This window comes from Pinus tabuliformis, chromosome 7, assembly GCF_031772625.1.
Source record: "Pinus tabuliformis cultivar Carrire ecotype Pingquan chromosome 7, CPIR1, whole genome shotgun sequence".
Lineage (NCBI taxonomy): Eukaryota > Viridiplantae > Streptophyta > Pinopsida > Pinales > Pinaceae > Pinus > Pinus tabuliformis.
The window spans coordinates 1,678,806,430-1,678,832,764 of NC_142293.1; the positions used below are offsets into that span (position 1 = coordinate 1,678,806,430).

Sequence of the window (26,335 nt, forward strand, 5' to 3'; positions counted from 1 at the left end):
GATCAAATAAGAGGTAGATTTGGTAGGGTTTACGGTCTGTGGGTTATGGTTTATGTTCTCTGGATAGGGCTTCGTTGTGGTTAAATGTATCATTGCAGGTAATGGTGAAGCATTAATGGCTTGAAACTTGTCTCTTTTGAAGCAATTCCGATTTGCTGGTGACTTTCGGCCATCCAAGAACACATACCATATCTATGCAGTCCTTCTTTTACATCCTTGTCACATCTCTATATGGAATTTGTTGAGTTCTTTGCAGGCATAAGGAGTATGTTTTATCTCTGAGTCTTGACCCTCTTTAGGGCAATACTTCTGGGCATTTTGGATAGATCGGTCTCCATTTCTAATGTTCGGATATGCTTGGAGCGCTTAAATTACTTGCGGCCTTGGTTTCTTTTGATGAATGGCACCCAAATTCGTTGAATAAGCATTCAGTACACATTCTGAAGCAAGAAATCAAACAACGAAGACTTTGTACAAGCTCTGTGCCTGCCGCCTCATTGAAGGGCTAATTAGAGGGCAGCGACGGTTGGTTTATTTGGATTGACTGGCATAGGACTAACATGAGGATCTGACCTTCCTTTTGAAGCAGATCTGGAACTGTTCATGGCCTTCTTGCAAGAATGGCCATCTTATTTGTGTGCACGGTGACAACCAGATCTAAGGATGACTGACCTATTCCCTTGACGGCAGAAAAAGTCCTTGACATCAATTCACACGTGGATTCACTACAATTCTTTATGACAAACATCTCTGATATAGCCTTTTAGAAGCATTAAACAGAGATTTGAAGGTTCCTTCTTGATTACAGTTGTGATGTGCATCTTGGTTAAATTTTGTGACTGATTCAAGGCTGATGTGGCAAACTGTAACCCTAACCAGTGATTTAAAAGGTAACTTGGCACTTAACTTTATTCTCATGGTAACATTGTATATAGCCTGCCCCACGAATATCTTGGCACTTGACTGATAAATGAATCCTACAGCAAGGGTTTGATCACGATTCACAAGGACAGTACATCTGTAGAGTGACTGGTTTAATTCATCATATCAAATTGTTTTTAGATTTGCATCACTGTTGACTGTCATTGAAATTTGGAGTTGAGTAAGGCTCTCTCTGGAAGCAGTCTGTTTCTGTGATAAGGGTTTCACTGTCAGTTATATCTTACAGCAGTAACAATGTTAACGATCTGGGCTTCATCATCATTTTGGCTACAGAAAGGGTCTTATCATTTTATGGCAATAACACATTTCTCTGTAGCTGTTGAAGAAGTCAGTCAGTAAGGGTCATCATTCTCCTTGCCTCCATTACATCAAAGGAATTGTGTCAAGACATCTCCAGGGCATCAATTGATAAAGGTACACCTGTTCAACATTTCATTGTCTTCATTACTTTACAGCAGCTAATGGGTCTAGCAGAAAGAGTTCAATTGTCATCAGTTGACGTTAGCCGAAAGGGTTTCACTATCTCATTGTACACCTCGAAGTTTATTTGCAGTAAGGGTTTTCATTGAAAATCATTGTAAGTGGGTCATTACCCCTGGTACAAGAGCCTACAACTGTTTGTCTATCTTATAATCATTTTTTCAGGTTGGTTGGGTGGTGCTAGGCAGGTGGTTGAAGTCACCTTCAGGTTGTACCCTGAAAACACTTAAGTGTGGCAGGGTGGTGCTAGGGCAAGTTGGAGCTTGCAAGGGTGTTGGAGCATCCTATCAATAGTAGTTGATAAAACGAGGGAGTTGGAGCGTCCTTCCAGTTGGAGCTGGAAAATTGAACACTTTTCTAGAGTACTGGGGAATTCGAGCTTCCCTTTTCAGTGGGAGCTGGAAAATCAAATGCTTTTCTAGAGGACTAGGGAACTCGGGCTTCCCTTTTCAGTTGGAGCTGAAGCAAATGACGTACTCATGAAATTATTAGAAAAGCGTTTGGTGGTTTTTCTTTTAAAAGGGTTTCCACCTAAAAATCTGGTGTCTACTATCTTTTGATTCTGTGTACTGTTGATTATTCTTTTGATTTGATGCTGATGTTAATTAATGCTCTATAATAGTAAAGTTAACTAATTGTAAGTGAAACACTGATTCACCCCCCTCATTATTTCCAACAATTAGGAAGCCATGGAAAAATGATTATAATCCAGCAAAAGAAACAAAGACAAGAGGCTAACTAATAGAAAAACAATAATAATAAAGGAAGAGAGATATAAAGTACTTATCTTTGAGGATTGAAGGGAATTTGTCAGCTCCCTCTTGATCCTTGTCTTCTTTGCAGAAATCATAGAAATCCATCTGCAAACACATCATCTTTTTCCTTATCATCAACCATGTTGCCTTTTCTTCCTTGCTTGAGCTAGGGTTTCTTCATTCAACAAAATCATCGTCTTTCAATACTTTGTGTCTAGGGTTTTGTCCATAAACCCTAGGGATTTTTTAATCATATTTTTCAAGATTTACCTAGGGTTTACAAACCCTAGGACTATCAGATTTTCCAAGAAGGTCTCATAGCAGGAGTTTTATGACTCTTCTTCTCAACTCTCTCTAATTTTGTAGCAACTTTCTTGAATCAAATTAGACTAATCATTTCCCAAATACTTGAAGGAAAGCTTCGCCATATACTAGTTCAGTCATACAAGGTATATAACATTAAAGTTTGCAACTTCTGCTTTTGAACACATATCTTACGATCTCGGTAGGCCTTATCTTGCCTTTAGTTCTTATCTGAACCATAATCCATATTCAAACCTATGATGAGGCTTTTACTTCTTGAAGCTACTGATTGGCAGGTGCATCTTCTACATCCATTGATTGATAGTACACGAGCTCCTATGATGCCAAAACTCACTCCTCTTTGGCCGTTCTTCTAAAACATACTCTTTTGCCTCTTTTTCATCAAGTAGTCTGAAAATCGCATGCTCTGAGAGGGTTATTTTCTCATTACATTTTCCTTCAATCGTGTATTCCTTCCTTTGGTTTTGAGGTCTGCTACCAAAATCATTTATGAACCCTTGTTTCCCCTACTCTTGCTAGACTTTTTCCACTTGTATTTGTGAAAATTCGAGAATCCCCGAATCACTACTGCAACAAACTGATATTACTTCTCCTACTTGTTAATCCATGCAAGTTATTTACTGTGTTCTACTGTAAATATCGAAGTAAATACAACTGCAACCTTCACAACTTTAAATAATATGTGGAAACAAGAATCTAAGCAAGAAATAAATAACACACACAAGTGACACCGTTGTTTTTGGACCAATGTCCCCAGAAAAACCCAATGTGGGAAAACCGGTGCAACAACTGAGGGTTTGTATTATTAAGCAATAATTTCTAAATACAATCTTTGGATTCCTTACTGGCTATCCAATACAGAGAATTTGACTGACAGAGAGATGAGTGAGATATACCTCACACTATCACTGGCGATCCAATACTGATCCAGCCACTGAATGGCTAGCCCCTAGCTGCCTCTGCATAGTTTCTGTGCAATCACTGCGTTGCTAGAAGCTAGTCCCAGGTTAAGAGGGAGCTTGGGTACATTCCTTTTATAGGAATGGGTACATTCCTTTTATAGGAATGGGTACGTTCCTTTATTGGAATAGATATGTCCTCCCTAGTTGAGAGGGAGAGATAGACACATCATTCTTGTCTTCACTTTGAGAAGAAAGAATGGAGGATTGGGTAAGAATTTGGCATCTGATACTCTTTGAGGATGTGGTAGGGCATCCAAGATAAGAGTAGTTGTAGAGGACCGATATTCTTTGAGGACTGGGAATCCAAGATAAGAATAGTCCTGGAAGGACATACCCTATGAACACCTGGGTGGGGTATGTTCCTTGAGAGACAATGATGATGGTGTCTATAAATCATTGGTCTCGCCAACATTGTGCTCTGATCTTGTGGAGAGATAGAGTTGTTAGTCAAGGCCTTGCTATGTGACAATGTTGGATGATATGATGCTAAACAAATGGGTTACCAATCCAACTCTTCTTATGAGAATTCTTTAGATTGAGAATGTCCAAGTACCTTGTATGGATTATGAATACCTCCCTAGTTAAGAGGGAGTGTTGAAATATGTAACTAGGTTCAGTCTTCATAATGACATATGTAATCATGATTTTATGTATTTAATGTAATGAGAAAAATAAATTTATTATTGTTGATCTTGAGGCATGGGTTTCATGCTCAAGGAAATTTATTTTTAGGTCAAGCTCCCATTATGAGCTCCTAGGGCTTTTCATTGAGTCTACAAGTCATTAAAGTCATTGTCATGTATGAAAGACCCATTTGGGGCATGTTACATATTGTAAAGAAATTTATTTGAGTCAATGTTAGAGTCAAAAGACCCTCCAAGACCTCGTCACAAGTGCTACAACAAGTCTGCCTTCAAAAGGAGCATTCAACCTATCTAGAAGGACAAGTCAGCCTAGGTGCTATGTCAAGTCGGCCTACAAGCATGTGTAAGGAATCCTAAATATAGAAGCATTCGACCTCATTCCAAAGAGCATCAAAAAGCATCCACGTCTAAGAAAAGAAGTGCGAATAAGGAAGAAAGGAAGCCTCTTGTGCAACGAAGAGAAGGAAGGAGAAGAGTGAATTTTTCAAGGACAATTTTTGGGCAATTCATCTCACTGCAGCTAGGGTTTATGTAGTGAGGAATTGTAGATCTTGAAGGAGTCGAGATATAGCTTAAGGAAGGATTATTTTTCTAGTCGAATTCACAAGAAGAGTCGTCCAAGTCAAGCGAAGGAGCGAAAGCACTGAAATTTGCCTTCATCATCCCACACGTGTGGCTTAGGGTTTCTGAAGCAAGGGACGAAAATTGCAGAAGTTGCAGGCAAGCTGAAATTGTCAGAAGACAGGTTGAAGTTGTAGTCAAGGTGTTGCAAGGCTGAATTTGAAGACAAGGTGCAACTAATTTGACTTGGCAAGAGAAGCAAGGTTGATTTGGTCTTAAGGAGTTTTGGCTAAGGGTCTAGGTCTTGGAATTCGTCAATTAAAGATTCTATAAGAAGAAGAATTCTTGTGGGTTTTTGTTTCAGAGTTAGAGAGGTTTTCGCGTTGGCTAATCGCCTATATCTTGTGTCCTTTGTCTTATTATTCTTTATGGTTTGGTAACTGTTTGATGAAGAAAAACACTAATAATAAATAAGAGAAAGAAGAAGCTATTTAAGTGAAGTAAAAATATATCACAAGCAGTTGTCAAAGTTCGAGAAATCATCTATCTAGCTGCCCCTAGATTTCTCAACACCCACCTCTCTCCTGGAGGTATAGCTGCATATAGAGTGAAGTGGTCCTCCAATTCAGAAGACACCTGGTCTATCTCTGCGGATGCTGCCGTCTGATCCTGCTTTTCCTTCTTGTCCTTCTTACTCTGAGGACACTGAGTACAGTAGTGGCCAAACTCGCTAGACCTGAAGCACTTGATCTTGGATAGATCCTTCTTCTTCTTCTCTCCCTGCGAGCCTTGTCCCTGATTGGGACCTTTTGCTTTCCCTTTCGATGCAAGGGCCACATTTTCTTCCTCTTTCACACCCTTTGATCCTCTGCTGCTACTGCCGCTTATGGAGATCTTTACTAGAGCTCGCCTGATCGCCTCTTGTGTGAGATTTGCCCACATCTGGTCCCACCCAGGTAGCTGATCTAATCCCAGAATGCCTTGGACAAAATTCCCCCATTCCTTAGTGACACTATTGGGGGCTAAACACACAAGTTCTGTATCTGGAGGCGCTTCTACTACGATTGCAAGCTCATCCTTGATATCTTGAATTTTGGTGAGGGAGGGGCTAATGCCTTCCCCCTATTGCATACAAACATTCCTCAACTTCTCTTTCAGGAACATCTTCCGCTGCTCGTAAGGATTTTGATACAGTGAGGTAATAGCATCCCACATTTCGTTGGCCATATTCTTGGCTGCCACATACAAGACAATATGATCTCGAACTCCATCGAGAATCAACCACTTTGCCCTGGTCATCTCCTTATTGTAATTTGCTAGCTGGTCCGCATCTGTAGGTATTGCAACAAACCTTTCTATGTATGTCTTCATACCATGATCATCCAACAGGAAGGACATTTTGGCCTACCAGATACAATAGTTCTATGCTCCCTCTAATCACTCTTGATCTCAGAGTCTTGCTGAAGCCATCTCTGCAAAAACTCGACGTGGGACAAAAGTCTCCCTCTTTGACCTGCCCACTGCTCGTGAAAAATATGGATTTTTGAAACTAGAAACACTCTAAGAGAAATCTCCCTCTATGTGTGCACTTTCTCTTCCACCCAACACTGAATTTGCTCTAGCAAACTGTTGCAAACCCTCTGTGTCCAGACAAGAAATTTGCTTTGTGAAAATATTGAGTTGCTGCTCCCTCTGTTTGTTGCATTCTTTTCCCTGAACAAATTGAACTTTCCTGCCACCCTGTAACTGGAGAATCAAACCCAATGTTGCACGAAGCGGGAGCGAAGCGGAAGCGGGAGCGCGGAAGCGTCATTTTCCAAAAATCTAGGAAGCGAAGCGTCCGCGGAAGCGTCTGCTATATATATATATATTTTTATATTTTTTTGCATTTATACTCAAAACAAACATCCCAAATACCAAATTAATTGTAGAAGACATGAAAACATGCATATTTTTGCATAAATCAAGATAGATATGGCATCCATGATTCCATTGTAGTTACTAGTATGTACAACAATCATCTATATTCTAGCTATTACAAACATACATCAAATTTTTAAGCATATTATAAAACATAAAACATTTAAGCATATTATAAAACATAAAACATAGAGCATATTATGATTTATCTAGCAAGTGAGCAACTGTCAACATTTGTCATGTCCAAAATTCAAATAATAATGTTTACAAAATATGTCACTTGGTCACCGCCAAGCCAAAAAGGTTCAAAATTCAAATTCACAAGTCTACAAGTCTAATGAGTAATCTATGACAAAAAGTAGTAGATTGTGAATATATCTACTAATCTCTCCTCCTTCCACCACGAATAGAACGTGATGGCGGGCCTCCACGTGGTGGCAATGAAGAAGATGGTCCCTGTGTAAGTCGTGGCACTGAAACTGATGAAGAAGAACCCCCTGCTGTTGGTGTTGAACCATGGAACCTAGGAACCAAGGGACCAGATGGGGGTGGGGGTGGTGGCATATCAACATGGTCATCATCATCCTAGAATCGCTCAAAAAATTCATGCAAAACAAAAAAACACTAGTTAACAAAAAAATTAAAAACATGAATTAGAGAAATGCTTTATAAGGGAAAATTGGAAAATTCATACCACAATGGACATACCTGGATAAGAGCATCCTCTAATTGCTCTAGTCGCAACACTCCATCCTCCAAATTGGGCTCCTCTGGATTCTTGTCCCAAATCAACAAGTCTTTATTAGACTTTGCATCTTCACAGTAATGGGACAACAATCGCAAGTTGTAATGAACATAAACCAAGCTCTCTGCCCGGTCTAAATTCAACCTGTTCCTTTTAACACTGTGGATGAAAGAATAAGAGCTCCAACACCTCTCTGCAGAAGAAGTGTTTACCACCTGTGATAGCACCCGCAATGCCAAACTCTGTAGAAGTGGAGTACCCCCTCCATGCATGTTCCACCACTCAAGAGCAGAAAAAGTCTCTCGATCTTGAATTGCATGCATGCTCCCAAATGGACCAGTGTTGAGCGTATAGTTGCTCACCTGTCTCCGTACCAATGCAGCCTCCTCCTCATCAGGGATTAATTTACTCAATGCAGCCATATATTTTTCGTGAACCTCTCTATCTTGGTGTGGTTTTTTCCTGCTTCCCCCCCCAGGTGCTGGTGTTGAAAGCCATGATGGATGATAGTATTTAGGTGTCAAAACATATGCTAATGCATGCAATGGAATATTTAGCATTTCCCATCGGTTTTGCACCTCTACACGAATATAATTGTACAAGGTGGTATCTCTAGGCTCAACAATGTCTTTAATCTGCCCCAACATGCTATCCATTTGCTCATACACCTCCCCAATTACTGGTCGATCTGAATCTGCAAACTTGATCATGTAATAAATTGGTTTGGTGAATTGCAAAACATATTTAACCTGTGACCAAAAGTAACTGTCAAGAACAGTGTCCTTGACTGCATTAGCACCATCTGTGTCAGTGTTAATTTCATCCCATGTTTCAGCACACACCAGATTAGTTAAATCTTGTCTCACCCTCACTAGCCGCCTAAAGGTGAGGTAATAACTAGCAAATCTTGTCTTTGCAATTTTAAGCAATTGCAACTTGGAGTAAGTGCCATAGAAGTAGTTTACCCTTGTATGCCCTGTGATGAATTTAATGAGCTGCTTCCCTTTCCTGTAAACCTCAGCAATCCACCCACAATCTTTGTGTTTCACAATATCATGCATCAAAAGGTTCAATGTGTGAACCAGGCACCCAGACCAAAAGATGTGTGGATGAGTACGCTCAATAATTTTTCCTGCTGCCTTACAATTTGCTGCATTATCTGTGATCACTTGAACCACATTATTCGGACCAACATCTTTGATTGATTTCAATAGGAGATCTGCAATGTTTTGTGCAGTTGCACTGATGGAGGAGGAGTCATGACATGCAATAAATACTGCACCACTAGAAGAAACACCAAGAACATTTATCAAATGTTGGTTTCTAATATTTGTCCACCCATCTGATACAATGGATACCCCAGAATCCACCCACTCATGTGTAAAACGTGTCAAAGCTCTTTGAACCTTAGCTTTTTCTCTTTCTAATAACACTGTTCTAGCTTTCTCATAGTTGGGGGCCTTGTATCCTTTTGGGGCTTCATTGATGGCCTTTACCATGTCATGCCAATAGGGAGAGCGAAGCACATTGAATGGTACACCGCAAGCACAAAGAAAACGGACTATCTTTCCATCCACATCATCCCTCCCAGCAACATTAAGGAAATCCCCTATTGTTCTTCTACCTCCAGAGGTTGCAGAAGTACCATGAGGAGATGGGCAACTACCAAATTTAGAGGTTGCACTTGATTCAGAATGAGTTTTTTGTTTCTTGTTTTTTTGTTGTGCAGCCATCTCTATTTGGATGTATTTTCTTCTTTCTTCAGTTGAAATGTTTGGGCAAATTTGTACCCCCACAGAACCCTTTTTTTCATCACTGTCCAGCACCCCACAAAGATGCCTCCTCAGACGGGTATATGAACCACAATATGGTTTTCCTCCATGACAACCATGAGGGCACACAAATTTGTAAGATCCACCACCCTTTCCCCCATCAAGTTTGGTCACATAGTTCCACAAGGGTGTTGATGTACCTTTCCCATCTTGTGCTTCAGTGTCCCCTTCAAGTTCATCCCCTTCCTCTTCAAACCCTTCCTCCTCATCATACATTGGGTCACTACTATTAGGATCAAGTTCATCCCCTTCCTCTTCCCTTCTATTCCTCACCCTTGCCATCATTAAAACCAAGAGTGGAATGATACATAGAAGCCAAAAGAACACCATCTTGGAATATGGATATAGGTGGTGGACAACCTGTAAATAAAGGAGCAAGTAGAAACAATGGGAAAGAGTAGGAGAGGGAGGAGAAAAATACAATTTTTTTTTCAAAAAAACAAGGGAGTTTGGGGTTTGAACTTACCTCTTTAGCTCTTGTAGATGAAGTCCTCCAAGCTCTTGCTCCAAGCTCCTCCTCCTTCTCCTAGCTCCTCCTTCTTCACTCCTCCAAGCTCTCCTCTCTTCTCCTCTCCTTTCCTCTCTTCTCTTCTCCTCTCCTCTCTTCTCTTCTCCAACTCTCATAAACTCAAAGTGAGAAAATGAGGAATGAATGGGAGCTTTATGCTTTTCATTCCTCACCTAAACTCACCCTAAACTCACCCTAACCCACCCCCTCATTGCTAAGTTAAGTTAACTTTTAAAAAAAATTAAAAAAAATGAAGTGTCATTCCTTAGCCCGCGCGGATTTTTCGGAAGCGCTCCGAAGCGCTCGTGAAGCGTGCGCTTCCGGGCCCGAAGCGTGGCGCTTCCGGAGGCCCGAAGCACCCTCCGAAGCGCGCTTCGGGGCCAACGCTTCTCAAAAACCAGGAAGCGCATAAAAAATGCGGAATCGCGCTTCCTTGGGCGCTTCCGGAACGCTTCCGTACGGGACGCGATTCCGGCCTAGGATCCGGGGGGGGGGGGGGCGCTTCCTGCAACACTGATCAAACCCTTTTCCAACAATTCGCACTGCCTTGTTAGGCACTGTGCAACCCCATAAAATTTTGTCCTGCTACTCCCTCTGAATAGCGAAATTTTCCTCCTTCGACTCTGACCCTCTTGTTTATCAAATATGCTCTAATACCATGTGAAAATTCCTTGAAATGCAACAACTAGAATTAATTCTCTTGACTGATTAACATTTTATTAATTTTCTAATAAATACCGAATTAATCACACTGTAATTTCTTCACCAAATAAAATAAACGGGAAATAAAAACGCTGGAATTTGACAAATGCTAGCACACACATAAAAAATTGACACAATTATTTTTGGACAAATATCCATGGAAAAACCCAATGCGAGAAAACCGGTGCAACAACTGAGGGCTTTTATTATTTTGCAACAGTGAAATTCAAAGTACAAAGTACAAAAATTATGGATGCCTACTGGCTATCCAATCTGAGAGAAATAATAGCAAGATCAATTGAGCGAATTTACCCTCCACGAGCAATCTCAGCTCAATCCAGTGATTTGAACTGGCTCTCGAACTGCCTCTGCGCAAGCTCTGTGTCACCTCTGCGCAGACCTAAATCACATTGGCTCGGAGCTGCCTCGAATAAGCTACTAACTGACTGCTACTGGTCTGGAATCCTCTGCCCTGGCCCTCTGGAAATATTCCCGACCATTAGCACCTGAAACTGCCAATGCTCCAGCTAAATCGAATGTCATCTTTGAGGCTCTGCACAGCTTTCTGGAGAAATAAATTCAGCCTTCTCTTTTTGCCTCTTTGGAACTGGAAAGATTCCTTTGGATCATTGTCTCTGCCCCTCTCTAGCTCTGCGTCATATCTCTGGCTCGAACTCTGCTGCTGGCTAGCTCGAATTGCCTAAGGAACTCACACTGTTGGCTCTCTATTGTGTGTATCTCCATCTACCCATCGACCTCTTCTTATGATCTCCAGTTAGGACTCCAACGACCAAGATTAAAATTTAATCGATGGCTGAGATCATCTCCAAGTCGATCCGTGTGAGTTTCTAGAGAATTCTCATCTTTCTCAATTAATTACTATTAATTAACTAGTTTTCCTAAGTTAGACTTAAGAAAATTTAAATGATGGTCAATTAATTTTAATTGAGCTATCTCTAGGTGGAATTTCCAAAAACGATTTTTGGGTTTTGGAGAACTCCTGTGTTTTAGCCTCTCCACCAAGTTTCACGAATAGAACACCATCTGATGCTACAGAAACTAATAGTGAAACCGTACAGCTAGTCCCCATTCCAGAAACTAAAAAAAGACGAGCTTGGTTGAGATCAACTCTATAAGAAGCTAAAGGACATGCAACAACAAAAGGAACATTTAGAGAAAACAAGAAACCCAAGAGGTATGAAGGTTATGTAGCTTACATGACCAAACTTATTGAAGCAGAACTTACCGCTTATGAAAAAGCAATGGAACATCAAGTATGGAAGAATTCAATGTTAGAAGAATACCAATCTATAATGAAGAATGTTATTTGGGAAATTGTTCCTAGACCCAAAGACAAATCAGTTGTGACTTCTAAGTGGTTGTCCAAAATCAAGATGCAGTTGATGAAAGTATTGGCAAATATATGTCAGGATTTGTGACAAGAGGATTCTCTCAAAAGGAAGGAATCAATTATGAATAAAATTTTGCTCCAACAACTAGATACATAACCATTAGATCCCTCATTTCTATTGGGATGGAACATTCATCAAATGGAAGTAAAGACAACCTTTCTGAATGGGACAATTGATGAAGAAGTCTGCATTGAGCAACCTCAAGGATTCGAAGTGCATGGCAAGGAAACACATGTTTGGAAGTTAAAGATGTTGAAAAGTGTGTAACTAGGTTCGGTCTTCATAAATATGAAATGTACTTTTTGATTCTTGTAAATTGTAAAGTGAAAGAAAATTATTATTATTATTTTTGGAGCATGGGTTTCATGCTCAAGGTCTTTTAATTTATAGGTCAAGCACGCATTGAGTGCTTCTAGGGTTTGTCCTAGATCAAGAAGTCAAGAGAGTCATTGTCGTCAGTTGAAAACCCCATTGGGCACATTATAACTTGTAAAGAACTTATTTTTGTCCTTAAAAGTGTTCAAAATACCCTCCAAGATCAAGTCGGCCTGGCAAATGGCAAGTCGGCCTATTTTGAGGAGCCACGTCCACCTTGAGAAGCCTATATAAAGGAGGAAACTTGAGCTCCATGAAGCACATTCATCTCTCACTCATTCAAGCGAAGGAAGAAGAGGAAGAAGGCAACGAAGAAGGAAGAGGACGAAGAAGACTTGGTTTTGGGCTATTTCTCTCTCACATGTGTGAAAGAAGGCTAGGGTTTCTGCAGCAGATCTAGGGTTTTCCTCTACAAGTTCGATCTTGAAGAAGAGAAGGCAAGAAGGTCACAAGAAACCATCCTCAAGCTCCAAAAGTCAAAGAAAGCCAAGCGAAGGTCTAAGGAAGTCTTGGGAGGCTAAAAGAAGCTCACATTTGTAACAACAACAACTGCGGGAGGGCCGAAAATTTCAGGTCTACAGTGGAGGTTGAAATTTTGTAGCTGGAGGTTGAAGTTGTGCTACTAGAAGATATTTGATTGGGTTTGACTTGGATAGTGTCTGTGGAGACAGAGCCGAGGTAGAGGGAGTCACTGCCTTGACAGATTTCTAGCCAAAGAAATCTAGATTTGGGTTGCAGCAGCAAAGGAGGATTGGAGAGGAAGTGATTCGACAGTTGGTAGGAGGATTTCCGTGAAGGAAATCAGGACTCAGAGGGAGTCTAGAGGAGCTTGTTCCTTAGAGGATTTCTAGCACCAAAGAAATCCAGATCCAAGTTTTGCTAAATTGATAGCAGGAGAGGGAGGAGAACCAGTCCTATTTTTGAGCAGAGATGGCAATGAATGGGTTGAGGGATAAAGACAGATTGGATGGAGCATCTAATTTTGTCATCTGGAAGGCCAGGATCCTGGCAATCCTAGACAAACATCGCATTAAGGATTATGCCTTGAAGGTAGTTGCTGAGCTGGCTGATGCTGATCTGTTGAAGAAGTACGAGGCCTAGGCTAAAGCCAAGTGCATGATCCTAGACAAGGTCAAGGATCATAGTACCACACATTGCTGAGAAGAACACAACAAGGGAGATGTGGGAGGCACTGACCACCTTGTATCAGGGATCTTCCGTCCAACGGAAGATGCTATTAGAAAATCAGCTGAGACAATACCAGATGTAGAAGGGAGAAGAGATCGATCCCTTCCTTCTCAGGTTGCAAGGGATTCACGACCAGTTGACTTCTATGGGGTCTACACTAGATCTTGAGTTCATGGTCAGGACTGCCCTAAATGCAGTCACCGAGGACTGGGAGACTTTTGTCCAAAGTATCTTGGGCAGAGCGACTCTCCCTAGTTGGGAGGAGATTTGGGCAAACTCAGGAGGATGACAAAGACAGGGAGTAGCATCAAAGGAACCCGAGTCAAGAAGGAGGAGGAGGAGGATGTAGCTCTTGCATCGATGGGTCAACAAGGGCAGCAGAAGAGAAAGAAAGGACATAACGAAGGTCAGATGCTTCAAATGTGGGGAACTGGGACATTATGCCACTCAGTGCCCCCGTAAAAAGGGGAAGGGGGGAGGCTTCTGAATCAAAGGTTGCTCCAGTGAAAGCTGACAAGGAATGCGAGGATGACGATTGCGCCATGAGTGCTCATGCACCTTTGGAGAAGAGGTGGGGCGATATGGAGTTGTAGTCGAGAGGACTACATACGGGCAGGATACTTGAGGTGCCCAAACTCTTGGATCACATATGGCTATGGGAGTCGTTAATGACAATAGCAAAGTGACGGGTGTCGGTTGGAGCGAGGTGTAATGGAGCGACAGTGGCATTGCTAGAATGCCAAAGTTTGAGGCAGCGTAGTGGATGTTGTAGCGGTGCGAGAGGCACAAAGCAGTTTGCAGCACCGCAGTGGCAGCAGAGGGTCAACACAGAGTAGCATCAGAGGTAGCTTTAGGATCACGAGGCATCCAGACTAACTAGGATGTAACTGAGTTGCAGTGCAACAGTTAGCAGTGGCAGTGCTATGGGCAACATGGTGCAACATTTTGAGAGGGAGTTGCAATACAGATGTAGTAGTGGCAGTGGCGGAGTCATGGGCAGCAGTACAGGAAGCAACGGTGCAGTGGATGAAGGGCAGCAGGCCAAGCATCAGCGACACAGAGGACCGATGTAGTGGATCAGTGTAGTACTTCTGTTGAGAAGTGTTATTAGAGCACATTCCTCGCTAAGAGGGAGTGTTGATTTTGGGTATAATCGGATGTGTTCTAGCTCCAGAATTTTGTGGAGGGGCTAGAATACATGAGATATCAAGAATCCAGAAATCGTTTGGAGAAATTCCACCCGGATGAGGAGTTATTAAAGTAATTAATATTTTTAATAGGTTCCTAAGTCTAAACTTAGGAAAATAAAAATATTAGTGTGTATTAATAAGAATATGGGTGAGAAACTTCTAAGTGACGAGGATCAAGCCTGTTTTAATCTTAGTCGTTGATTAGCGACTTAATCCCAGCCGTTGATTCATCAACAGGAAAAGTATAAGAGGAGGCTTGAGGGTCAGTTGGAGATATGCCAAAAGATCAAAGAGTTCGATTTTTCTAGGGCGTGGTTTGCTGAGAAGTCGAGCTAAGTGATTTGAGTTGCAGTGAGAGGGGCAGTTTGGCAGAGGGACCTGAGTCCAAGGCTGAGGATACATAGAAGAGAGACAAAGCAACAACAGGCGAGACATCGCTGATCCAGAGAGGGTGACGCAGAAGCTAGAGGGGCTGACACAATCCCTTAGAGGCAATGTTGGGGTTTTCTGTGGGGCAGAGAGAGCATCAGTTTAGCAAATCAACTTCTGAGCAAGGGAGGCTCACTGGGAGGGTGATGTAGCTCCTAGAGGAGGTGACACAGTTCCAGCGCAGAGCTTGGAGCAACCATTGCTTCCCAGCACTGGGAACATCAATTGTCATCTGTGGGGTTTGATCATCCAGTTGCTGGAATTGTCAAAATATTTGTCTCTGGATAGAGGTACTTCTGCCAGGTTTATTCTTTGTTGGGTGAGCTACATTTGGCACCCTAGTTGTATTCAAACATGTGCTTAATAATACAAACTCTTTATATGCTGCACTGGTTTTCCCGAATTGGGTTTTTCCGGGGAAAATTGTCCAAAAATAACAGTGTCCCTTGTGTGATTGTCTGAGTTTATTTCAGTTCATGATCTATATATATGTTTAGGCTGCAATAGTGTTTTCATCGCTGTTTAAGTAATTAAATAACTTGTTGAATGAAAAAAACAAGTAGGAGATGATAAACCAATGATTGCAGTAGGATTTCTGATGTGTAGATTCAGAAATTCTCACAAATACGAGTGCTTGGCTTCATTTTAGAGGCAGATTTTCGGTCATCATAGTCTGAAGTGCGAGGTATAGGTCTGAAATTGCAAAGTATTCCAGCATTGTTTGGGACTGTTTTGGGCCAAAGGTATCTCCACTAGTGCGAAGTTACAAACCTGTAAATTGCAGCAAGGAGGTCGAGAAAGTTACAGCAATCAATAGGTAACTAAATTGGGTGAAGGAATAGTTAAGAGGAAGTCAAATTAAAGGGAAGAAGTCTCCTACTAAAGAGAAGCTAGTTAAGGGCCAAAGTTGGTCAACTATACAAACTAGGGTTTCTGATTTGGAACCAGAAGTTGCAGACTTAAATCAAGGGGTCGAAATTCTGAAGGAAAGCCAAGAAGAAGAAGAAGCAAAGGGTTTGACTATTGTTGACTCAAGGAAGAGGAAGAAGGCTTGGTGTCTTGGTCTTGGAGTGGCAACTAGGTTAAGGGTCTTGGTCTTCGTACTCGTCAATTGAAGTCTCTATAAGAAGAGTTTATGCGGGTTTTCCACTCAAGTGGGAGAGGTTTTGGCCTTGGCGAATAGCCTACATTCTGTGTCTCTTGTCCCTTTATTGTTTATGCATTGGTAATTGTTTGATGAAAGAAGAACACAATATAACCTAAAGAGAAGACTCTAACCTAAGAAGTAAAAAGCATTCATAACCAGTTGTCTCTCAGAGAAATCACCTTATACTTGATGCCCTAGATTTCTCAACAATCTAGCATAAAAAAAAATCACGCTACAATAAATACGTACATATCAGCAAAATCAATGCCTATATTGGGATCGTCATCATCAATATCACCCTGTAAGCATTAAAATAAGATAGAAAAAGCTTAACTTGTCAAATCGAGATTTTCTAACTTCCAACCTCATTGGATTTCATATGGAGAAAGTAGAATTTCACATCCCATTCAGAATTCAGCATACTTAACAGTTTTCAAGATTTCATGATTGATAGGATTATAGTGTTTCCAATGGATTGCACAAGTTTGCGTGGGATGAATTGTTATTGTTGGGATTTTGTCATTACAATTTCTACTTTTATAATTTTAGAGATGGGGACCCCTATGCCAGGAACCTTGATGTCCCCCCATCCCCCTTGAACTTCCTTAAAATTTGGGGTTTCTCCCACATGTTCCCCTTGTGCATCTGCCTGGGCCTGCACTCCCCTGTCCCGGAAACTTGGTGGAACATAGGATATAGTTAATGTTATTGCAGATTTCAGTGGGTTCAGATCTGGTGTCTTAGGGAATACCACCTAGAAGTATGATGAACCGATTGTAGTTAGGTTTGTTGATGGTGACAGTGGCACCATTCCTTGGTTGTCCAGTTGAGGCCATTTGACTCGATTCTTCAAAGGCTCATTTTGGTGGTAACACATAAAATAGCTTTAATCACATATTGGAACACGAATCTAGAGCATAAATCTTTTGAGGTATTGAATATTCTCGAAGAAGAATTGCTTAAAATTAGAGAGGATTATAGTGAGGAATGAATTACAGTGATTAGTTGGTAACAAGTAATGAATTTGTTTTCAAGGAGGGTTTTTCCTTTGTATTTGAAATTTCTCTTCATAAAGACTCATGCCTTGGACAAACATGTATTATTTCCTGACAAGTTAAATGAAATTATCTTGATAAAGTCTCCTTAAGGTTTCTCAGAAGTTTCTTGAGGGAAGAATTAGAGATATCCAACCTGCCCTTAACAGAAACACTGACAAATTCCAAGGTAAAGATGGAAATTCATCAGTGAAATTATCGTCAGACTCGGGGCCATTTATGACTGGCTAAATTAAGATGAGTTTCATTTAATTTATGGCTGATTTGAATCTTGATACAGGATTCTGTTAAGAATTTATGTTAGGGCAAATCAAACTATCTTAGACTAAAATTTGTGTTAATTGTTAACGTAGCTCATGATCTACTCACTTATTTCACAGGAGGTTGTTCTAATTTAATCTATTGGAAAATGTAACATAGTTTACTTTAAAGATATAGAGTATGTATGAAATGACCTTTAATTTATCTTCCAGCAAAATATGGTATGAGGGACTGTATCATTAATTTTGTTCTTAGTGTAGTAGTTCTTTGAGTGAGATGTTAATTTGATTTGTTCTGTATGTGCAGCTAGCTGAAAAGATCAAGAGTGGGACTGTGAGTGTGGGTGGTGTTGAAGATATTTTATGTCATGACCTCAGCAAGCATTGCGGCCCTGTGAAGTATGCTTCTTTACCTTTATATCGTTATTTTATTTTACTATGGAGCATTCCTTCTCAAACGAATTTCATTCTTTGAGCATTTTGAACAAGTTATATGAGGAAACCTGACTAAATAATAACCATATTGATGTTTAAATCCAAAAGAACCAAATATTGATAAGCAATGGGCAGTTGTCGTCATTGTGTTTCCTTTTGCTCTAGTTTTTGTCAGTTCCCTATCTATGTCGCTGAATTGAAATGTGCCTACGGTCCAATAAAATCAACAGAGACGCTATTTCCAAGGATACACTACTGCTTTAGGGAACGTGCATTCATGATAAGCCATCTTGCACAAAATGAGAAGAAAATATGAGGAAAAGCTAATTCACTGCACACCCCTTTGAAGATGAGCTTGATTATCTTCTTGTTGCCTATCAATCTAGTTCTATATTATAAATTAAACCACTAATAGAAATGATGATTATCGAGTCATCATCAATCACTTCTATTCTGTGGTGAATACTAACTTATTGCTGAAGTTGCTGAATTTTCTTCGTTTGGCTTTGTGTTTGCATGTGAATATATACAAGCTAGTTTGAACTAATTTTCAGTCTATGTCAGGTACCGAGATTTGAATGAACCTAATCTCTCGGTGGATGTAAGCATTGATCATACAGAGTTGTGAAGTCTACACATGGCACATTGCCGTGGGCATTATTTCAGTTTTATAGCTCCAAAAAAAACCCAAAGGGGAAGCACAACTTATGGAGCAATCATGGTGGTTTTAATACAATATGATTTTTGTAACATTTTTGTAATGACACAATTTGATAATTTTAGATTGGCGTGGGTGGATATGCATCTTTCCTGGACACAACTAGAACTAATCATTTTTAATAAAAGCATATTCACCCATCATCCTTAGCAATTCATGGATCAACATGCTTCTCTATGAGCTTCCTTTGTTCAAACGGTAAAAGATGCTTATACTCTCTATTCGATGACGTGCAAAAAGTGCTCTGTTTTATTGTTTCAAGGATCCAGCTCTCCACTTCTTGTTCTCTCAGAACACACAAAACATGTTTAATGTTTTAATTATATATTTTTCTATTATGAACCTGCATAAAAAATGGCATGCAACTCCTCATGTGGTTCAGTTTCAGTTTCATCTGCCCTATGCTTTCCTCGGTTGGTATGGCCTCCATGTCATGATTCCATGATTGGTTGACATTGATGATTGATTTGCAAGTAACATAGTAACTAAATTGTAACAAATAAATCATATTTCGTAATCAACGTCTCCAGCGTGTATCACTAAAAGTAGTCCTTTCATTATTTCCCACTTCGTTGGAAAAACTCGTAGAATTATTTTCTGAGGACACACAGTGATAAACACTTTGTCAATTGCTTAAACACCCCCCAGAAGTTGAAAATTGTCTAAATATTTTCTCCAAGAGATATATACAACGAACCTTACCTTATGGTTCATCTCAAAGAGGAGTTTGTCAATTGGGCATCATTGTTATGACTTTTTGCATGATATGGATGCTTATCCCTTTGATGCAACACGTAGTTTACGAGCTTTATGAGAACAAAGTGTGGTAGTGTATTGTCTTATGGTACAAAGCTTATACTTGTTAAAGTAAATGTTATATTATAATCATCAATTAGATATTTGGACCAACATGTAGGTTATGAACTTTATCACAACAAAGTGTGGTAGTGTATTGTCTTATCGTATACAACTCATACATATCAAAGTAATGTTAGATTATAATGATTAACTAGATATTAGATAGGCATTAATAAAGTCACTATGATTGTAAGTTATTTTATGCTTTATTTCACATTAATGTGTTTCTTGTTCTATTCCACATTCATAAAATGGATTGATTTGACTAGTTTGTAACCCTTTATAAGATTTTTTTTTGATTTCTGGTTTCGTTTATGTGTTATCGTGATATGGTACTCGAGCCTAGGTGTTTAAAGTTGTATAAAGAGTCTCAGGGCTTTCAAAGAAAAGGTTACCACTCTTGCAACTTCAACACTTTGGGTGCCATGGAGTTTATAAGATCATGAATACCTAGGGATTGTTTCTAATAGAGATAGAGCAAGAGATCACCATCATAATGAATCAAAATGGATTGAATTGACTAGTTTGTAACCCTTTATAAGCTAGAGTTCGATTTATTATTTATTTATCCAATCTTGGTTTAATTTATGTGTTTGCGTTATCATGATATGGTACTATAGCCTAGGTGTTTGAAGCTGTATAAAGAGTCTCAGGCCTTTCAAAGACAAGGTTTCCACTCTTGCAACCCAACACTTTGGGTGCAATGGAGTCTATAACATCATGAAGACCTAGGGATTGTTTCTAACAAAGATAGAGCAAGAGATTACCATCATAATGAATCAAAGAGCCAAAAGGGTTTCAAATCACTTGAAACTAGGATCAATTGATTTTCAGTGTAAAAAGTTAGGTTTGAAAAGTTATGTTGATTGTGTGAAGAAAATGTTGTATGGTCATCAAAGATAAAACCAACTGCATGTGAGGTGTATATGTTGGAAATATTGAGAGGGGGGTGAATCAATATTTCATTTATTAACTAAAATTTAATTAGCAAGCCAATCAATTAATCATTTCAAAAATGAAAACATGAACACAACATATTTATAATTGAAAGAAAACCTTTTTAATATTAAGAGTACAATCAAGTTTTATCAGTGCCAATTGAAACTTTCGTAGAATCTAGCCTATGAGATACAACAATCCCTTAACTAAGCACCAACTCAGTGAATTCATGGGCACCAACCTACAGGAGATACCAATCTTCTAGCTGAGCACCAACTCAACAAAAATTCATGGGCACCAACCCAACTACAGGTTATATTGTAAATTTTGTTGTCAATTGCTTCTTCGGTGAATCATTATCAAGCATGCAATCTTCAAGTTTGCTCCTAGTCACAGTTCTTCCTACACGGGAACATCCTCTGTCTTTACTGAATCAATAAGGTCCACCAATCTTTTTGTAGCATTTTGAAAACAATGCGTGCTTTGATCTTATACATGACCATTACTTTGTTTCTACAGACCATTTGCTTACATGTGATGGAGATAAATATATTACTGTGTTCCAGAGGAATACTTTGGCATCAACACTATAAAGGTCAATACATTTCTCTTGAGTGCCAAAGACAACTATTGCTTACACATGTGATGGAGATAAATATATCACTATGTTCCAGAGGAATACTTTGGCATCAACACTATAAAGGTCAATACATTTCTCTTGAGTGCCAAAGACAACTATTGCTCAAGTGAGTTGCTCAGAAATAATGTTCAAAACCCTCACCAAAATGATCATTTAAGTTATTCCCAAATTGCATATGCATGCATAAGATATCCTAGATTACTTTGTTGAAAGATTTAGGATAGTATCCCCTGGGTGAAAGATACGAATATTTTAATTCAAAATTAAAGGTCGGAACTTGTGTGACTCTTGATACGCTTGAAGCTAGAAACTAGGCTGACGCCTGACAATATAGAGAGACATGGGACTCTAGTATCCAAGTCTAAGGAGCCTCAAAAACTAGGCACAAAAATTCCTCCAAACTTTGCCAAGATGTTAATTTCGCCTCAAAATCCTTCACGTCATCTACCTAGAATGTTTTTTCACCACAAAGAACTTATTATCCAGTTCACCTCACATCATCGTATCAGTAAATTTAAGCACTACAAATGTTTAGGATTGCTTTGCTTTCCACTACGTTGGCCAGCTCGGGTCTCTCTATTGTAATAGTTGTTAAGAATGAGGGGATTCTGACGGTTGCTTCCAGCATATTGAATGTTGATGAGTGGGATAGACACAATGTTTTTAGCACACTATCTTGCAACCAAAATTAATGCCATAAATGTTTGAAACGAAATCCTCACTAACTACAATAATCAAGACAGATGGTATAAGTTGGTTCTTGCTATGCAAAACATTCACAGTTTGTTGGAATCTTAGTAAAAGGATTAGGGTGATTACAACTATAGCCATGGATGTGTTGATTTTTGGCACGAACAAAGTGCTTATACGCAACATAATACTTAGAAGATCTGGAATATGTAAATATCCATTATAGGACAAGTAATATATTAATATAGAAATATACAGAAAGTATGCGATATGAGATGATTGAATTGTTACAAATGAAGGCTTGAGCATATACCTAGGAAGGTGCCCCTTCATGACTGGCCATGTCCTTAGTGACATGCCTCTTCCATACTAATTGTTGATAAATATGGAGGCTTAGCAATGAGGTGAATTCTCTTTCAATGACAATTTCTTGTGAATGTTATTAGCTTCTTTTTAATGTATATTGTGTTTCTTCATCAAAAAATTTCCAAATCCATACATCATGAAGATCACAAAAGAATAATGAACACAAGATATAGGTTCCAAGCCAGGGGAAAAACCAAGAAAATAGTTTCTCTTCTTATAGAATCAGATCAAAATGAGATATTCAAGACACAAGAACAAGACCAATATCCTCACAAGCACCAAGTTAGCCCTCCATTCTATCCACTAGATGCAATGTTCTTGTTCATCAATGAATCTTAAGAAACTGAGAAAATTTGCCATCAAACAACTTCACTTCCTCAATAGCTCTTGAGATAACTTGCATCTTTCTCACAAGAAGTTCACATTCCTTCAGAACCATATCACAGAAGAGACTTGCATCCTTAGCTCTGCAAGTTCACATATTTGGCCACAAAACATCGAGGAAGAACTTTTCCAAATAGAGGAGCATGCTGGCCAATATACAGTGGTTTGTGCGTCCGAAAAGTCACATCCTTTGGGCAGACCGACTTTGTCTTGAGGGGACAATTTGACTCTTTCCACAAAAATAAAATATTTATTTTTCTTTACAAATAGTCCAAATGGGACTTTGACTCGTGTCAATTTCAATAAACCTAGGAGCATGAAATCCATGGCTAGTTTAAAATAATAATAACAATTTTTTTTGTCTTTTACATAAAATATACATTGACAATTATGAAGACCAATCCTAGTTACATTTCCTAACACTCCCTCCTAACTAGGGAGGTATTCATAATTCCATAACCGGTACAAGGATACCTTTGAAATTGAGATATTCTCATAAGAAGAGTCAAATTGATAAGCCATCTTTAAGCATCAACATCATAACTAACATTGTCAACATAGCAACATAGCAATGCCTTGACTAACAAACTCTATCTCTCCACTAGATTGGAGCATTATGCTCCGAGGCTTTACGTGTTACACCAAACTACCTCTCAAGGCACATACCCCATTCACATGCTTACTAGGTATGTCCTTCTAGGACTATTCTTACCTTATCCTTATCTTGGATTCCCAATCCTCAAAGAATATTGGTCCTCTTCAACCACTCTTATCTTGGATCCCTTGTCCAATCTTCGAAGAGTGTCAGTCCATGAGACTACTTCTATCTTGGATTCTAAATCCTTAAGAAGTATCGGTCTCAGATGCTTATCCAATCCTCCATTCTCCCTACCATGGCTTTCACTAGATGTACGTCTATTAGTCCTGACCTATTGCATGACACATGGTAGAAGAGAATATGATGTCCATCATCACTCCCTTTCTAGGGAGAAGATCCTTACTCCCTCTCAACCATGGAGATAACCCTTGCTCCCTTTCAACCAAGGAGACACAACCACAAGCTTTGATTTTTCTCATATTTTATCAATACATCAACTACTCGTTCTTTCGTGGAGATCTTTAGTATAACTGCAGGGATCCTCCTTTCCTTTGCATCCTCATATCATACCTAAGCTTTGACCATCCTGGATTTCAAACATTCTTTCATACTCCTTGACAAGTTTTCTTGGCTCCTAACTACTTTTTATCATATCAAATTGCGAGTTTCCTAAATCTCAGCAATCTTCATGCAACATTGTCATTAATTAATTCATATATCATCTTCAAGGAGCCAAAAAATTTCTCACAATTTCTAGCACATTCCAATTTCATAACAAAGTTCTGCATTCATCAAAATGTCACATCAACTTTCAAAATGTCAATTCTGCTTTCAAGCTCTTCCAAGTCATCAAGAGTGTTGCTCACTCAATCGATGTGCTTTCAGATCAAATCCGACCACTATCGATACAACATCATCAAGCAAACTCTCCTTCCAGCCTCTTCACATGCTTTTGCAATATGTCCAACCAGGGAGCCAAGTCATATCTATGTAGATCATCAATATCATAGTTGCCAAATTATAATATCCTCTAGTCAGAGTGTCATGTCAAATTTTGCTACTTGCTCCCTCTGAAGTCAACATTTCTTTACATGTTCTATCTTCATATTGCAACAAAGTTCTATTTCATGCTTTCAATCATCAATGTGTTTCTGGAATGAACTCATCAATCGGAGGCTACAATATCATATCCATCAGGGTCCTTACAACTTCCTCTTCCCATCATGCTCAACATTATCAAGGAGTCATCATCAAGCACGAGTCTTGCTTTGTTTTGTTCTTCCATCCTACTCATCTTGGTTCCATAATTTTGACAACCTTCATTATGTGCTTGCGATTCTCACCAGCAAGTACAACCAAGTGAAATATCCAAAGATAAGAGCATGATGTCAATCTAGGGTTTCCATGATTATTCAAAAGTGTACTTCTAGGGTTCTAGTTACAAACCCTAGATATTCCTTAACCTAACCCTTATTAGGGATTTTACTCTCAGCGAAAACACTAAGTCTTAGGGTTTTGACTTCAAGTCTTAGGTTTTATCTTAATCTAAATTTTGCTAGGGTTTAATACATACCCTAGAGTCTTTCTCTCAAAACTCTTTTATGCTAGTGTTTCGAGATATTTTTAATATCAAAGAATACCCAACCTGCAAACCTTGGATACCATTTCCCAAGAGTTAGGGATTCCTTAGAGGGAACAATTAGGTAGGGTCAGTTTTTTCTAGCTTAATCTTTTGTTTCTAGGGTTAATTCAATCTAAGCGAGGGTTCATTAACAAGAGTCTTCTAAACTACACAGATTTGCAAGTCCTACAAACCCTAGATTCTCAAGATCTTTAAAAACATGCAAAGAATCGACTGCAAAACCCTAGAGACTTTTCAGACCCTTTTCAAATTATCCTCATCATGACCTAAAACATTATAAGTAATTGACATGGGTCACAAGAATTATATGTACCTCTTAAACTTTACCTATCGTCTTTTGCAAAGACCTAGTCTTCTAACATGACCAACTTCATTTAAAAGGACAACTTCTTAGAGCAAGGATAAACTAATCCATTCATAGAGATTTTAAAGCTTCAATATCTTGTCCATTGATTATTGTCAAGCCATACATCAAGTTCCACGTCGGCTTCATGGGGAAGTTCATCTTCTTCATATAACTTTGTCCATAATTTAGTTATATTAATCATTGTCTAATTGCAAATGTGTGTCCTAGATACAAATGGGCGCTTCAAATCATTGGACTTCAGTGTCGTATTGTAATTTGATATCTTTGCCACATATATGATGCCATTGATGTCGTGTTATAGAATTAACGCTACTGATGGTGCTCCAAAAGCGATGCTAAAACGTGTAATGATGTAATTGTATAATACGATGCCAAATTACTTCCATGAGCCACATTTATCGCTGATGCCATAGACCATTGGAATATAGAGCAAGACCCCTATGTAATTGATGTTAGTGCCACACCATACACATAATATGTGTATCCATGCCACCTTTTAGAGCATAGCAAGATTTCTACAAAGCTCTATAATTAGCCATACGAACTATGTCACTTTCCATCATGCTCATCATTATCAAGGAGTCGTCATCAAGCACAAGTCTTGCTTTGTTTTATTCTTCCATCCTACTCATCTTGGTTCCATAATTTTGACAACTTTCATTATGTGCATGCAATTTCACCAGAAAGTACCATTAGGGGAATTTTAAGGTCTAAAATGGGTCTCCTAAGGAAATTATAAAATAATAGTGGAAATAATAAGATAAGACTAGATTACATCATCAAATTTTAGAGGGAAAAAAGAAAAAAACTATTTTTTCAACTCATATTTTCAACTTATATCCCTATGAGTTTACTTAAATTTCGAGCGACAATACTCGTTGGATGCATAATTTTATTCCTCATCCAAGCAATACCCATGTTGCATACTTTCGATGGACCCTGCTACATAAAAAAATGAGAAATACATGAAAAATGTGATTGCAATCATGTTTTTCCATGTATTTCTTATTTTTCGTGTAGCAGAGTCCATCAAAAGTATGTAACATGGGTACTTCTTGGATGAGAAATTAAATTTTGCATCCAACGAGTATTTCCACTCAAAATTTGAGTAAAACCTTAGGGAGATAAGTTGAAAATATGAGTTGACAAAGTATTTTTATTTATTTATTTTTGTACAAAAAGTGTTGAATCTTCCCCCATGGTTGACATCATCATCTTGAATCCTATTGGTTCTTATAAAATTTATTTTGGTTGTACATTTTTCCTA

At 39.1% G+C, this 26,335-nt stretch overlaps 1 protein-coding gene across 1 annotated transcript in view; it reads left to right on the top strand.

The window, feature by feature from the left end:
• LOC149254903 (uncharacterized) overlaps nt 1-18,922 on the top strand; it is a 233,874-nt gene extending 214,952 nt beyond the window's left edge. Inside the window, exons 8-9 of the mRNA XM_089457142.1 lie at nt 17,739-17,830; nt 18,431-18,922. Of these exons, the coding sequence (XP_089313268.1) occupies nt 17,739-17,830; nt 18,431-18,494 (156 nt within the window). The 3' untranslated portion in view covers nt 18,495-18,922. The remainder of the gene's footprint in view (nt 1-17,738; nt 17,831-18,430) is intronic.
• The last annotated feature ends 7,413 nt before the right edge of the window (nt 18,923-26,335 follow it).